This window comes from Trachemys scripta, chromosome 12 (assembly GCF_013100865.1).
Source record: "Trachemys scripta elegans isolate TJP31775 chromosome 12, CAS_Tse_1.0, whole genome shotgun sequence".
In the NCBI taxonomy this organism is placed as follows: Eukaryota; Metazoa; Chordata; order Testudines; family Emydidae; genus Trachemys; species Trachemys scripta.
Window position 1 is genome coordinate 13,836,463 of NC_048309.1, and position 15,915 is coordinate 13,852,377.

The 15,915-nt window shown below is 39.9% G+C and overlaps 1 protein-coding gene across 9 annotated transcripts in view; it reads left to right on the top strand.

Annotated features, from left to right (window-relative positions):
* The window catches only part of BCAS1 (brain enriched myelin associated protein 1), a 92,106-nt gene that overhangs the window by 58,521 nt on the left and 17,670 nt on the right, over positions 1 to 15,915 (top strand). For 7 of the 9 annotated variants that reach the window (XM_034786948.1, XM_034786943.1, XM_034786945.1 and 4 more), the window contains one exon: positions 9,792 to 9,959. The exons of the other annotated variants lie outside the window; for them this stretch is intronic. In XM_034786948.1, the coding sequence (XP_034642839.1) occupies positions 9,792 to 9,959 (168 nt within the window). The remainder of the gene's footprint in view (positions 1 to 9,791; positions 9,960 to 15,915) is intronic. 9 annotated transcript variants of the gene reach the window in all.

Consider the following 15,915-nt stretch of genomic DNA (forward strand, 5'->3'; position numbering starts at 1 on the left):
ATCACTTTCCAGGAATATTCTCACAAATGGCTGGAATATTTGCCAACGTACGCTTTCTAATTTTTAAGCAAACGATGAATATTAACGGACAAGCAAATTTTGCATTTGTAATCACAAGTATTTGCACTGGAAACCTGATTCCAGGATTTGAACGTGTCTAGGCATAGAAATATACCACATGGCCATTTTGAATATAGAATAATCACAAACCAGCTGCAGGCTAAGAAGGATTCAGGGAAATTGGTCAGTAAATTATCTCAAATAATGGATACATTTTGCAGGGGAAAATCACAATTTGAAGCTGTTACAGTTTTGATGTCATAGATGTATCAGCAAAAGACCTGCCTTTGTTACTGAGAAGGGAGGATTTATCTATTGATAGTATAGCCAGCAACCCAGCTGTCCAGCAGGTATGATAAGCATGTATCAAACAGCAACCTTCAGCACTGAGTCATTACCATGGGATTTGCAGAGCAAACAGTACGTGAAGGGTGAGTCCCATAGAGAAGGAAAATGAATATTTGGGTGGAGAAGATGGTTATAATGTATTACCCAGGACTTATCAGGTCCCTGAAGTGCTTTGTCAACCTCCATTATAGAATGTACTACTGGAAAAGTTGCACGGGAGTAGAGGGTGAGGGTATCATCTGAACTCTGGTCCTTTTATCCTGACTAAAGGGGCCAAAGTATCATAAAGGGGCTTTAAAAGGGAAGTTCCGTTGTGTAATAACTGGGGAAGACAGGCACGGCTGATTTCTGAGGAGCCCCTTGGAAGTCCTAATGTAGCGGGCATCCTAGAGATGGGACGGGTATCAAGAGCTGGGCCATAGCATAAGGCACTATAGTGGTTCTGGACAGTGCCACTTCCCGTAAGCAGGCAGAGACAGGCTGCAGTAACTTAAACAGACCCTTTCTAAGTCACACAGGGGCCACCCAAAATCAGAAGGGCACAAAAATAGCTTAAAGCCATTATATTTCTCCCACTGAGCTATGAGTTCTACCACGTGCCTCTTAAGCAGCAGAGATCAAAATCACACCCAGCTGCATTTTTTTAAAATTAAAAAATTGCAAAAGATGAGCTCATTAATTAATACTTATGCATTACAAGAAAATACAGTTTGGTTTGTTAGCTAACAAATGCATGGCCCAAGAAAAATAGAGTCTTATGCAGGATGGAGATTAGACTCAGATAGGGAGCACCACGCTGAAGCTGCCATGTGAGAATAATACAGAAGGCAAAGTATAGGATTTACTTTAAACTTAAGAAAGGATGCTCAGTAAATGAAACAAACCCTTATAGCCAGCTCAATACATCAGGCCCCAAAATAAATGACATTTTCAACTTTCACTCCATTTTGTGTAGTACTAACATAAAAGAAAACACTGAACTGAAAACTCCTAGGTACTGGTACAACATCAATTACTGAATTGTAGGAAGGCTTGAAAGTCTTGTAAGTCAGAGGAAGAATTCAGAGTTTAGACAATAGCTTATACAGATACCACCATTACCACTTTCACTAAGTTTTTATAGGAAAAGGAACAGAGAACAGTATCTTATAGGAAGTAGAACAGTATTTTCCAACTAACAAAGAAGCAAAAAAGCTGTAAAATACTGTTATAAAACACAGAGGCCGAGAAAACGATTATTTTAAATAACAAAAATACAATGGTAGCTCTGTAATAGTGAGGCTACTGGGTGGATTTCATTTTATTCCTTCAAACAAGGTATTTGCCTTGAAATGCTATTCCAAGGTTTGGGCTTGTTCTCTGCAAAGTCTGTTTTCTCTCTTTTTAAGGAATTTAAGCTCAGTCACATTGGTGCAAATCAGAAGAGACTCTTGACTTTTGTGAAATTAATTCCAATTTAAGCCAGTGTAACTGACAGCAGAATTTCGACTTATAAATCCAGAAAGCTCAGTCAATGTAATTTATGGCTATCGGAATATCACTGTGTATTCAAGACAAATAAAGTTGATAAAATTGTTCTCCCTATAATTTATTATTATACAAATTGTAGATTCCACCTTATAAAACTAATCACAGAACATACTGTCATTTCGAATTTTTATTATTGCTTTGTTGAGTAAAGAGGAAGACAGGCCCATACCCTAGAGGAGAATTTAAGTTAATGTAAAATCATTCAAAGTTTATTGACTATTCATCTTTGTCAGGCTTTTCCCATTAAACTTCAGCTGCTGTCAAGGGCATCTCTCAAGATCTTTGGGATGGTAAATAAGAACATTTCTTCTGGCCTTCCATCAGAAGCAGAGAGTTAAAAGTATGTCAAAAAAAAAAAACTTGTAATTTGGAGGGGTTGTTTTGGCTTTGGAAGACTGTGCACAGCACTCTCTAAAATTAAGAGGAGTTATATCTATTCTGTAATGTGCTGTCAGATTCCAGGAATCTGCAAAATGTAAGACAACTTGGCCTCTCTTACCTTATGGGAATTGCGTGGTGCCTTTAAAGTTTCCTTTCATATAATGCCAGGTTTGCATATCCTACTGTGACTCTTCTTCACAAACTCCGATTTCTAATTTAGTCAGCACTATATGTAAGAACATCCATTAGAGAGACAGCCTAATTAAAGATAATCTCTCTTTAGGAAGCCAGCATTTTCAATTGTTGTTTTATAAGTACACTTTGAAAAGGCCACTTGTGGTTTCAACCACCATGAATATTCATTGTTTCACAAAATAGCCTAATAAACCCTTCAGGACCCTTCAGAATGTTCCAGGGCCTAAAAACATACCAGATAAAACGTTCAAAACCATCGTAGTGACAGTTGATCAGCTTGTGTGCACTGCACAGCCTTGGCTGGAAATGCTATGCTGGCATAGCCCCCTAGTAGAGATGCAGCATTAGCCATCAGAAGTTCGGCTTGCATAGCTACACTACCTACCGATGACGTTAGCTAAGCCAACAAAAACCCTCTTCTCTTGGCATAGTTGCATCTACACCGGAGATTTTGCCAGCATAAGTATGTCAACTGTATAACTCAAAGTTTAACCAATTGCTTGACTATTGCAGTTTGATATTAAAAATATTCAAGAGATGAAGTAACCAAACAGCCAATTTATTGTCTAAGGACAAAGCAGTACAGTACAGGAAAGAGTTAGTATGTCACCAATCCTTCCAGGAAGTAGTTTCTTGCAGGGTGTTCAGTTCACCCACACACAGAAGGTCTGCTCCCAAAATATGCCTCCAAAACTACTTGTATTTATATCAAATAGTGTTTACAAGTTAGAGCTTTCCATACGTCACTGAGTTAACCAACCAGTCCATAACCAGTTCTGGCCTTTCATTATCTTTTGTTTTGGACAGTACACCCCTGGTGCCAATGGGCATTGAGGCACATCCCAAGCCTATACCAGGACAGTACATTTATGTGTCTTGACTTTGACAGGTTTCCTATCTGCCTATGCCAAATGTTGAATTGTACTATTAAAAGTTATTGTGGGCTGTATTCTTTAGCATAAGTAAGTAAGTAGAATACAATTTAGCATGACTTCCCAATACTCTCATTTAATATTTACTATATTAATACCAGGTGCATAATACCTATTAATGTGTGCCCCACCACCCAGGGCTGAAGCCAAAGCCTGAGCAACTTAGCTTCACAGGGCCCCCTGTGGCGTGGGGCCCCAGGCAATTGCCTGCTTGCTACCCCCTAATGCTGGCCCTGCCTTTTACATGCAGATAAATGTTGTGGCACAGGTGGACTGTGGAGTTTTATAGCGGGGGGCGGTGGGGCCTCAGAAAGAAAAAGGTTGAGAACCTTTTCTCAAATGGGGGAGGAATAGCTCAGTGGTTTGAGCATTGGCCTGCTAAACCCAGGGTTGTGAGTTCAATCCTTGATGGGGCCACTTAGGGATCTGGGGAAAAATCAGTACTAGGTCCTGCTAATGAAGGCAGGGGGCTGGACTTGATGACCTTTCAAGGTCCCTTCCAGTTCTAGGAGATAGGATATCTCCATTTAAAAAAAAAAAAAAAAACACAACCCTATACTAATGTATCATTTCAACAAGCCCTAAGACTCAAATCCTTAAAAGATATTTAGGTGCCTAACTCCCATTGCAGTTCAACCTCCTATCGTTCCCTGTTCCTCTTTCAATAGAAAACGTAGACAGCAATTTATACACCACTCACCATTTAACCTGAGCTCTGAATCCCTCCTGTGCCTAAGTGACTTGCCCAAGGACATACAGGAGGTCTGTGGCAGAGTATGGAAGGATCTCCAGAGTCCCAGGCAAGTAACCAGTGGCCCATACTTCCTCTAGAGGTTTAGTGTTATGAAGAGTATAACTGTTAAAATATTGAATACGTTATTGGGCATTAACCCCCTAGAGTTAGCAGGGTTTCGAGAAGATAAGTTTTCTATGTCCAGTGCCCTCCCCCCACTCATGGATGAAGTCCCTACTACAAAGCCCAATTATTCATACTTTGCAATGAAAGTAACAATTTGACCCTTTATTGCTTTGTAAATAAGTGTGTAAGTTTAAAAGTTTTTGCATTCCATTGAAACATCCTGCATGGAAAAACTAAATACAGCCAAGCTTCGGTATGTCAACCAAGATGGTGAAATAAAACTGGAACTTGACAGAATCACAGCAGCAGTTTGGAAACTCTCTTTATAGTTATAGGAGTGACATTTCCTTTGTGATGTCATGGCAGCAATGGAGTGAATTTTGCTGTTTGTAGAGCAGCTCTGGTGTGCTCTTTCAGCTTTTATTTACAAAGCACATTCTGAAGGAATTTCATTTTCTGGAGTGAAGTATTTTAAAATAAGATCTGAAAGTTAAATCATCATTATAGCATGTAAAGCATAATAGGAGCCACAAGAATATGAAAGGTCTGAACCTTACAGGGCTGAGGGAAAATAAGGAACTTTCAAATGCATTTTTGTAAGCATAACACACAAAATAGGTTGTGACAGGATGAAGGCAGTCATTTTCCTGTCTCATTCATCATGCTGAAACAACAGGCCAGGCCTGTACTTCAGAAGCTGTAGCGGCATATCTACAGTATTCAGTGCTATAGGAAATAGAGAGGGAGAGTGTAGTTTGGTCTAGACTTGAAAGTTATATCAGCATAGCTATGTCAGTTAGGGTGTGAAAAAACCGCACCCCTGACCAGTGAGGCTATGCAGCCATAACCCACAGCATAGACACAGTTATGTTGATGGAAGAGAGCTTCTGTCAATGTAGCTAACTTCATTCAGAGAGGTGATGTTCCTACACCAACAGAAAAACCTCTTCTGCATCTACACTACAGAGCTATGCTGGCATAGCTATGCCGATATGAATCTCTAACGTACACAAACCCTGTGACTCAGGCTGAGGGGTTTTAGAAAATAGGTATACTATGACAAAAACACATGCAAGTGTACATCTAATATGTACACACACATCTAGTAACAGCACTCAAAATGGCTATAGGGATTTCATCTATCAGTGACTGGTTAGATGCAGGGGGTGAAATCCTGACCCGGTTGAAGGCAATGAGAACACGCTTATTGATTTCAGGAGGGTACGAATTTCACCCATGATAATCAATTAGCACAGAAGCTCTGACAATTGCAGTACTGGGTTGTGCAAATTAGGCACACAAATGTACAACCTCTAAAGTGCACATAAAGTTCTGACTGAGAGTAGTGAATCAACATGTATGTAATGCAAAGTATGAATGCGGTAGTAAGGGGTCATTATATAATAACATCTACATTTGAAAAATAATTCACAGTTCTGGCCTGAGTTCCAAAGCCAGCACATAGCTAGCATTTAAAAACAATTAGATTTGATGTATATTTGTAAGTATAAAGAAACCCTGATGTGATAACTGTACATAAAGCTTCACCTCAAGTTAATGGAAATACTTTAAAAGCTCTGAAAACTATAAAGGGGGCTCTAGTGTATGTGCACACACATATGCAATTGTACAGGATTCCTTCCTCATAATAATTATAACCAAATTATTATAAAAATGTCATTCCTAATAGCAGACTAAGAACTGCAGACAAGGCACCTTATAATTTCTTCAGGAACACTGTGGGATGCCTAATTAAAATGTGCGTTAGCAACATTGCCCAGGTAAAATGAGAGATTTCATATGCAGTTGTCATCACTACAAATTAGATGTGCATTTTGTACATGTCTATTTTTAAAAAAATCTGGCTCTGTAATTGTATTTATAAAGTAGGCTTGATATTATTTTTAAATTGCAAGTTTTATTTAACTTTCCTAAAGGTTTCTGACTCTAAATTTCCTACTCTTAAATTGTACAATCTAATGACCAATGAATAAAAGTACCTCACTACTGTAAGTATAGTGTTGTGAGGCATGGAATATTCAACAAATTAATCCCCCTGAATGGCTGATTATCTCTTAATATTTTCTAACAGACAGCACTTCTTTCTTCCTTCCTTCCTTCCTTCCCTCCAGTATTTGGCATTTCCTCCCAGGATGCAATTGTTATCACTAGAGAAACTAAACCCCCTGCACAGAAAGCGCTTGAGAGAAAACTCATTCGGGCTGCAGCTGTAACAGCAGTAGCCGTAATAGGATCCCAAATGCTAATCTTTGAAAGATGAGCTCCTAGAAGCTAAGTCACTGCTTTACTGAGCTACTCTTCCAGCTCGTGCAATGAACTATTTCCTTCTAGCAAAGAAATGGTGAATTGATTATGTGTATTCATAAAGCAGATCAAATAGAAATACAGATTAAAATTATTACTAATGATTAACTGTTTCATTAACTTTCATACATTTAAATTCTGTTCATAGAGTTATTTTAAACATACTTTAGATTTACACAGTAATTTCTTTAAGAGGAACATTGCAATTAAATGTAAAGCTGGAAAAAGTTACGATTCTGAACATCTAATCTTGATTCCTGTCAAAATACCGTTCATCCCAACGAAAAAAGAAAAAAATACCCAGGAAAAGAATAGATCAGACAAACCCATGTTTAGCAATATATCACAATCTGTTTCAATGCATGCTAGGAAATCTGAGGCTAATTTCTCTGACCTCATACACCTGTCATACTTACATTAGAGGGTGCTGTTACATTGGAGGGTGCTGTCAATGGGATTACTTTTGTGGGAAGGTGCTATGCAGTGTGAATCAGGATAGCAAAATTGGGCCAATAGATACGTAGGGCACAGTTTTGACCGCGGCTATGTGCTGAGCAGGGGAGTAAGGAGGTCAATACACACATTACCAATGGCAGCATGCAGTATTAGAAGGGCCTTGGTTCTGCCCCTTGAGTGTGCTTTCTGGAATAGTGGAGCAAGGGTGGCAGGGAAAGTTATCTGCAGGTACAGGGCTGGCTCAAAATACCTTTCTCCTGGAGCTTGGGGAGAACAGTAACCAGACTGTGACTGTGCCTGGTCCTGAGGCAGCGTGACTATGCTCTTGGGGGCTTGTAGCAAAGCTGCAATTGAGCCCTTAATGGGTCCAAATGATCATAACAAAATAATAAGAAAGGGCAGTGTCGGCAATAGGGATAAACAATTATAGAGATCCTGTGGGCCCTTCACCTGCGCAGTGCAGAGACCCTACAGCCACTTGTCATTCATCAGCTGAAGTAACAGTCATGGGGAAGGGGCGGCTGTGCTGTAGAGCCTTTGAGATGGGGGGGGGGTGAAATAGATATCTTCCCCTGCAACCTTCCCCCCACCAGTCTCCATGCATTTCACTCACAAAAGGTTGCATTATATCCAGACAATCAGGATTATTTACTGCAGATTATTCATGCATTTCACCAATCCCATTTTCAAACATTCAAACGATGTGCTTTATACCATGGGCACCTGCGTGTGCATGTTACAGCTTCCCTCTGTGCCCAGGACACAAAGGATAGCAGGTGTTACAGCCTATAGCAATAAAGCTGTGGTTCTTTAGTTCAAACTGTAGCAGCTCATGCTTTTTAGGTCTCCAATTCAATCCCCAGTGTGTAAGCCAAGAGGAGGTCATCCTATAGGCACACACATTAAAAGTAACTCTATACAGTGTACATAAATATTGCATTCATGTCTATGAATTGATGTGACACATTTACAGCAGTTGGTTTGTACAATATTTTAAATTATATTCACTTTGTTGGCAATGTAAACAGCAGGTCATGTCTAAATGTCAATGTCTAGTGTAACTACTTTCATTTTAGTTCAGTGTTTAAGGTGCTGAATGCAAAATAAGATGCATTTATGATGTTATGCATCATTCTGCAATTGGCTGTAAAATGCTGCAAAGGTTGGGTTCAGGTCAAATTATTTGGGTTATTTCCATGCTAATAGCTTGGTCTCTAAGACAGAAAAGAAGATGGTTCTCTATATGGTGACTGAGTTCCAAATTAATTAACATTTCTTTAGTGCACAGGAGAAAGTCTTTTTTATTGTCTACCTGGGCAGGGGTATTGTAACAATTTTTTATAGTGGGGGTGCTGAGAGCCATTGACTGTAAACCCTGGATATGATGGAAACCACTTCAAGCCAGGGGGTGCAGGAGCACCCCTAGTTCTTATGTACCTGGGCAGTTATATAAGAGAGAACAGTCAGCCAAGGAAATGCATGTTTAGCCCCAGGTCCAGGTGAGATCTGAAGCATCCATACCTCGATGAGGTACCTATGTTCCTCTTGGTTGTGTTCTCTGTATTGTGCAGTTTGCATTGCTCACTTGAACACGATAAGCTCTCAGAGGTGTGGCCCTGAGTAGACTGTGGAATGAGGCATTCAAGTGAATAGACACCATTTTTCATTAATACTTTAGAGCTCATTTGGACCCCAATCCTGCTAAATGCAGAGTACCTCTTGCAAATTGCTGAGCATGTGTTAACTTTCATGAATTCCAGTGGAAGTTGAGCACACTCAGGAGGTGTTCTAGGATCAGGATCTTGGTAAGACAATGGATCTGATTCTCCTTTACCTTTCATCTCATGTAGTTATTTACACCTTTGCAAAGTGCGTGTGTGTGTGTGTGTATGTGTGTGTGTGTGTATGTGTGTGTGCACGTGTGTGTATGACAGCACTACTGATATGACTGAGTTGAGAATTCTGAGTCTGATGTCTTTCATCCACCCCACATTTCTTTTGTACTGGTGTGAGTGACTAATCCAGGTGAAAGCCAGTGAAGAATCAGACCCACTATTGTTTTCACAAGTTATTTAATCTTATTCCCATTTCTGTTTACAAACCCCCTGGGCCTGATCCTCCTCTCGCTCATGCCCATTTTATAAAGGTATAACTGACTTTAGTGAAATTACTCCTGATTTATACCACTGTAAGTGTTCACATTCTCTGTTGATTAAATTTTTGTTTTAAATTGTGAGTAAAGGTGAACATTGTACTTGGGAACTAAGGCCCCAATTTAAGAAAGCACTTTTTTTGCAGGAAAGTTCTCAAACACATGTCTAACAAAGCTTGTGCTTAAATCCCACTGATTTAAACATTTTCTTGAATAGGTATGGACTTAAGCACATGCTTCAGTGCTTTCCTGACTGGGAGCCCTAAATAGAGTGACCAGATAGCAAGTGTAAAAAATCGGGAGGGGGTAATAGGCGCCTATATAAGAAAAAGCCCCCAAAATCGGGACATCTGGTCACCCTAGCCCTAAAGGATGTAATGCAATTCCTAGAATAATTGAACCTGATGTTCATTCTTTCTGTATAGAATTCCTGCATTTCTAACTCAGAACATCATTGGTACATTATAACAGCATTAAAAAAAAGTTCTGATTTAAAGAGTATGACAGATGAATGATTTTCTGCCTTCTTAATATTTGTCAAAAAAAACCCTAGACTGCACCAGAAGACACAGAGGTTGTAATCAATGCAAAAGTGGAGGCATCTTTAGAAGCAGTGGCTCCTGACAAAGATGAGACTAAAACCCCAGAAACTGCAGAAGTAAAACTTAGAAGAGAAGAAAATAAAAACCCCAAAACAAACCTGAGGAAGTTTTTTAAACTGGTAAGCAGAGTCTTTGAACAAAAGGATCTGAGGGAGCCTTGTTCAAAACTTGTGGCTGGTAACTTTTTAAACAATTCTCATAATGAGTTTACAATTCTGTTTGCGTACAGCAATGAAAGCTACATATGTAAATAATGGAGACAATCTTTATAACTGACCAGAGGCACGTAAATGCTCTTGTAATACTATGAAAACCTTTGTGAGCCTACTTTGCATGTGAAATTACTATTACTGCACATAAGATATCATTATTTATATTTCTGTAGAGCCCAAAATGTGCTAGGTGCTGTAAGTGTCACCCATGTTTATTTTGTGTTACATACCTCCCTCTAGTGGCTGCTCCACAAACGTTTATGGGTCTGCTAGAGCTAACAGCTTCTAAGTAGCAGAGATAGAGCCTGATCCAAAGCCCATTGAAGTCAATGGGAGTCTTAACTAATTTCAGTGGGCTTTGAATCAGGCAGCTAGTTCTTTAGGTCAGAGATAGAGGGTTATGCTTAGGTCTCAGGTTCAAACCCCGCTGTCAGCCCAAGTGGGGTTAGCTACCTAGATACAGCCCCTTACTTCACCAGTCTTAAAAGACAAAATCAAAATATAACCCTCAACTCCTGACAAAGTGGGGTAGAAATGGGAACAACATACAAGGAAGTGATGAAGGTAATAAGTGACATGTATCTTATTATTTCCATGGACACGAACCACTATCATGGTGAATGCACATGCAAATGACAATGTTGTAATCTAAACGGCAATTGTACACTCATTCACTGCACTTGAAGTCACTTCTTCAAATGATCCTAAAGAAGCAGAAAAGAAAACAGTCCTAGTATAGAACTAACCTGCTGCTCTGATTAAAACATTATCACGTCTGGGACTTTTAATAGCATTTTATTTGTTTTGGCAAGGTGGTTCAGATGCTGTTTTATTGGTTAGGTAGTTACCTGATATGGAGTCATAGCTGTATGAAACTTAGCTTTTATCTGACACCATATAATGGCTCAGCCTGTCAGAATGGCATGCTTTCAAATATGTGCATGCATAATTGTGGAAACTGTATGCCGAAATTAGGTGGATGCACAGTTTTTGGAATCTGAGCCATTATCGGGATCACCCTACATTCTTTTAACAAGTTAGGTGTGCATTTGGCTGGACCACTGCAGGTCTAATTTGAAAATACCATTGCCACGAGTGAATTCACAAATGTTTTTCAGCACACGTGGATTCTTGGGTCTGCTCCAGTTGCTGAAAGCAGCTAGAAAGCTGATTTAACCAATTCCCTGAGGATTTATAAGGGATATCCAGGGGGCATAGTGCTGAAAGAGCAACTCTGCACAATCACCTGGTCCTAGATCTCTATGCACTGGGTATTCCTGGAAAAAAGAGGCTGGTTTGTGCATCCTTATACTTCTGAGATCCCCAGCTTCCTGCATGGTAGATCTGAAGATTGGGAAGAATTGTTTATAGTAGCAGCTATAAGTACCAATACAGGATCAGAACCCCATTGTGCTACGAGCTGAGCAGACATGCAATTAAAAAAAAAACAGTCCTAGCCCCAAAGAACTCACCATTTTGGTTGTGACATGATGAAACATGTGGCTGAGACAAACAAATGGAGAGGAGTGGAGATGAAGGACAGTAAAGAGAACAAGTTGTCATACTGTTGTCCCTTAGGTCTGAGTGGTTAATCAATGCTTGGGGCTTTGCGGGTTGGAGAAATTGATGATGGAGTCAGGAATTTCTCAAGTGCAGTCTTGTTTATGTACAAAGAATGTACACGAAGTCCTGTTTCCCTGAACACAGCAAGCTTGCACTTCCAAGCCTCTTTCCAGTGAGCACTCTGCACCAAATTGCGCTCTCTCTCTCTCTCTGCTTCTTCCTAAGGCCATCCTAAAAGTGCTTTTCTGGCTGTCTCCTGACTTTTGTGCTAGCTTTCTGCTTCTTTTCTGACACCCAGGACATATTCAGTACTGCAATCCAATCAAACTCCCTGTTTCCACTGTCACACACTGAACAAAGAGGGATTTAATTGCTTCCCCATGTAGACTGAATGGAAGGCATCCAGCACACCATGCAGATTAGCAATACAATTAGGATCTAGTTTCAGATATTCTAAAGTATCTAAAGGAGTTAGGCACCCAACAGCCATTTAATTTCAAAGGGAACTGGACACTTAACACTGGGTCTTTTTTTTTTTTTTTTAAATCCAGCTCCAGCCTCAAATCTTTGTTTGCATATGGGCATTTGGTAATTGCACATAAAAATGTGTCACCCGATTGATCATGTAAGCTTGTAAATGAATGCCTGCCTAACTTGTTAAAAAAAGCAGGCCGTACGAGTCAGCAGCCATGTGCATCAGGCTTCAATTCTGAGATAACTATAACTTCAAAACACCTCCCCTACTGAAAAATTTAAAAAGTAGCACTGGTTAAATATAAATAGGGTGACCAGATGTCCCGATTTTTTAGGGACAGTCCCGATTTTTAGGTCTTTTTCTTATATAGGCTCCTATTACCCCCAACCCCCGTCCCGATTTTTCACATTTGCTATCTGGTCACCCTAAATATAAAGCTCTGTTCCACGCACAGCTTAAGTCACCATGGCAAAACAAACAAGACTCTGTTATAAAGCACTAGATGTAACACTACTCTAATCGGAGCAAGGAGTTGGTCTTGGCTCAGCTTCTCTGTTTTCTGCTTCTTTAAAAGAGGAAGAAGCTGATATGTTATCCTCATTGTTAAGGAATAAAAACAAGGAACTAAGAAGACGACAAATATCCCCTCCATGCTGGAAATAGAATTGTATTAATTGCATAACTGAACCTACAGCATTTTGAACTGTTTATTGTTGATTTAGCTCATTTTGGTGTATCCAATCATTCCCAAACAGACCCTGATTTCCTTTGTTGTTCTTGAAGTATGTACCAAATAATTTCACTGAATGATTTTCACTTTATTGGATACAATCCATCTGCTTGCCTAGAATACTAGATATTGAGTAAGCATATTATTTGATATGTGATTGGTCACCTAAGTTGCATGGTGTTACTTTCTGCTCTCTAACTGGATGAAAGTTTTTAAAAGCAGAAGGGTAACAAATGATGAATAACAAACTTTCCTAATATTTTTCGACTAATAATCACATGCTTAAATATGTAGGAAGTGTTTAGGATTCCCCAGCTGTTGTCTAGAGCTGGGTAAGTATAGCTTCATGTCTCTCCACCTCATCCTGCTCCCCTTGCACTTCTACTTCTACTGCAGGGAATCACATGGAGGGAGAAGTTCCTGTGCTCCAGTTGTGCTTGGTACTGTACAGAGATGTGAGATGTGTGTGGTGGGGAATCTCTTTGCACAGAACAGCTGGGTACTATGGGGACCTGTGCTAGTAGCTGTAATTTCCACTCAAAAGCTATTCAATTTCATCTGTACGTCTCCCTGGGAGGGACACTATGGGGTGTCTGACTGAACAATCAGGCCCACAGTGCTTGGATTGTACCTTTCAACTTTTCACCGCTGCCTACAGCATATGTCTCCTACGTGTGGGTGATGAGTTTAATCCTTAGCACCTGCTACCTAAAGCTGCAAAGCTAAAGCACTGACGTACGTGCTTAGATCTGTTTTATAAAACTCTCACCTACAAAATAGGAGAAAACCCAACCTGTTTCAAAATGTGCTTCCTGATACTACACCTGAAGAGTCATAACATGTGACACTGTGGCAAGGAGGCTACTGGAGCTGTGAAAAATGACTAAAAGAAATACTTTCAGCTGTACAAGATGTGCCACACACTCGATACAGGCCACCAACTCATCTGACACTTCCTTAGGAAAATCTCCTGTTCCCTCGTCAAGAGTAAAACAGGCAATAAATCCTTAAAAGATAGTATCTTAACAAATATTTATTCAAGGCCTCTGATACTTAAATGATTATTACAAGGGGAGTTTGTATGTGGAATGGAATGTTGCAGGGCCTCATGGTTTCAGGGCCACAAGTTTCTTGGCTGGGACTTTTAATAGCATTTTATTTGTTTGATTTATCTCTAGCTTAGCTGCTGTTATATTCCTTTAGGCAATAGATGTATCATTACAATTATTGAAGTTCCTGAAGTAGGAACTGTCTTAATTTTAAATTGATTACCTGGGTTTCTATTTTTTCCCCTTTGCTTGTGGAAGGGGATCCAAAAGGCTCTCACTTCCCCAATGGCTACAAATATACGAGATTTTGTCTATGTTGTGTTTCATTTGACACCTTCAGATTAACCTGATGAGTCAGAAAAGTAAAGGGATCCTTCACCTCTATTTTCTGAGGTAGGTGAACAAGGGGGCCGTCAATAAAAATGAAAAGCAGCAATATTAAGAATTATTCAAAAGGAAATACTCTCTATATATATATTATATAAATGAATGAATAATTTACCAGTAGAATTCTCTGCTACAAGGTATCATCAGGGCCAAGCGTTCAGCATGATTCAAAACCAGAGCATATATTTATATGGATAATGAGAACATCCACAATTATATTACCTCAAAAAACAAAAAGAGATGTTAATCTTGAAACTTAAGAGAAGGACGGTCTTCTATTTAAGGCTGTGGACTAGGATTCAGTATATCTAGGTTAATTTCTGGCTTTGCCACAGATTTCCTGTGTGACTTTAGACAAGCCACTTAATCTCTCTGTGCCGTGGTTCCCTATCTGTAAAATGGGGATAATATTATCCCCAACTGGTGGGGTGCTGCAAGGATTGTTTGTAAGGTATTCCGATATTATGGTGACGGGGGCTCTATATGGACCTAGACAGATACAAGCCAACCAAGCACTAACCTACGATGGGTTATTCCATAATTGGAATCTTTATAGGGATTCTAACACCTTCCTCTGTCGGTAAAGTATGTTCCAGATGGAGGAGCGATTTACCAGTTCCTCTTCCCCCATTAAAAGGGAGCAGTTGTGGAGAATTATTACTTTTGAAAGAAAAATCAAAGATCCTGGATTCAACCAAGTGCCAACTAATCCCCCTGCACCCAGAGAAGGATTCTTAGCAAGGGAGCGGGCAGTCAGTATTGTCACCATAGACTTCCAGGATTGTATGAAACCTGTTGGGAGAAGCTACTGCAAGGGATCAGTACATGCCATGCACCATGGGCATGACCCCTTTCCAGTTTCTGCAATTCACTTTTGGGCAGTGTGGGCCTCCCCATCAGCATGGAGGTAGCAGTCACTTCCCATAACAATAATTTCCCTGGTGGACTTTTCACAAATGGGGGTCCTGAGCCTGGAGCAATTTGGCAGCGTGAGGACAAAAACTAATGGCCATCCAAAGATTATTCAAAATGAACCAGTTATATGCAAGAACGGTGGAATTTGTTCTTTTTTCATTGGAGGCAAAAATCTGGTTTTGAGATGTTCAGAGCCTACAGCAGTTTTAGTGTTGCTTCTACCATTTTGGTTGAGCAGAAGAGCTCTCTCCTTAGTGAAACACAAGAGAGAAGTTAGAGCCTTAGGCTATTTGACGAAGATTTATATAGTTTACCTTTGACAGAAGGAGGTCCCTATTTTTTTATAATTCATAGATTAGATTTCCACAGAGGAAATGGAACAAGTTATTATTTCCTGTGTGCCTATTGAGAAATGCCCTGGACTGCATGTTCTGTCATCTATGGTCCACAGGATATTAGACAGTGAAAATATTCTTATGGCCTCTCAGCTGAGCAAGGAGAGGAGAGGTTTGTCCGATATCGTGAGGGCAAAGGTTGATCAAAGCTAACCAAGGCCTGAATAGAACAAAACTTTTTGGACTATCTGGGTGAACTGATCCTCTTTCTCCTAGACTAGACTCTTCCTGTCAGGTTCCTGCTCTGGATGAAGTGTTGTCTTTCTTCTATTCCTGAGTTCTTGATTATTCTTTTATACAAGAGAGTATAGGCAGAACAACTCTGGTCCATCTGCTGTCCTGCTTTTTG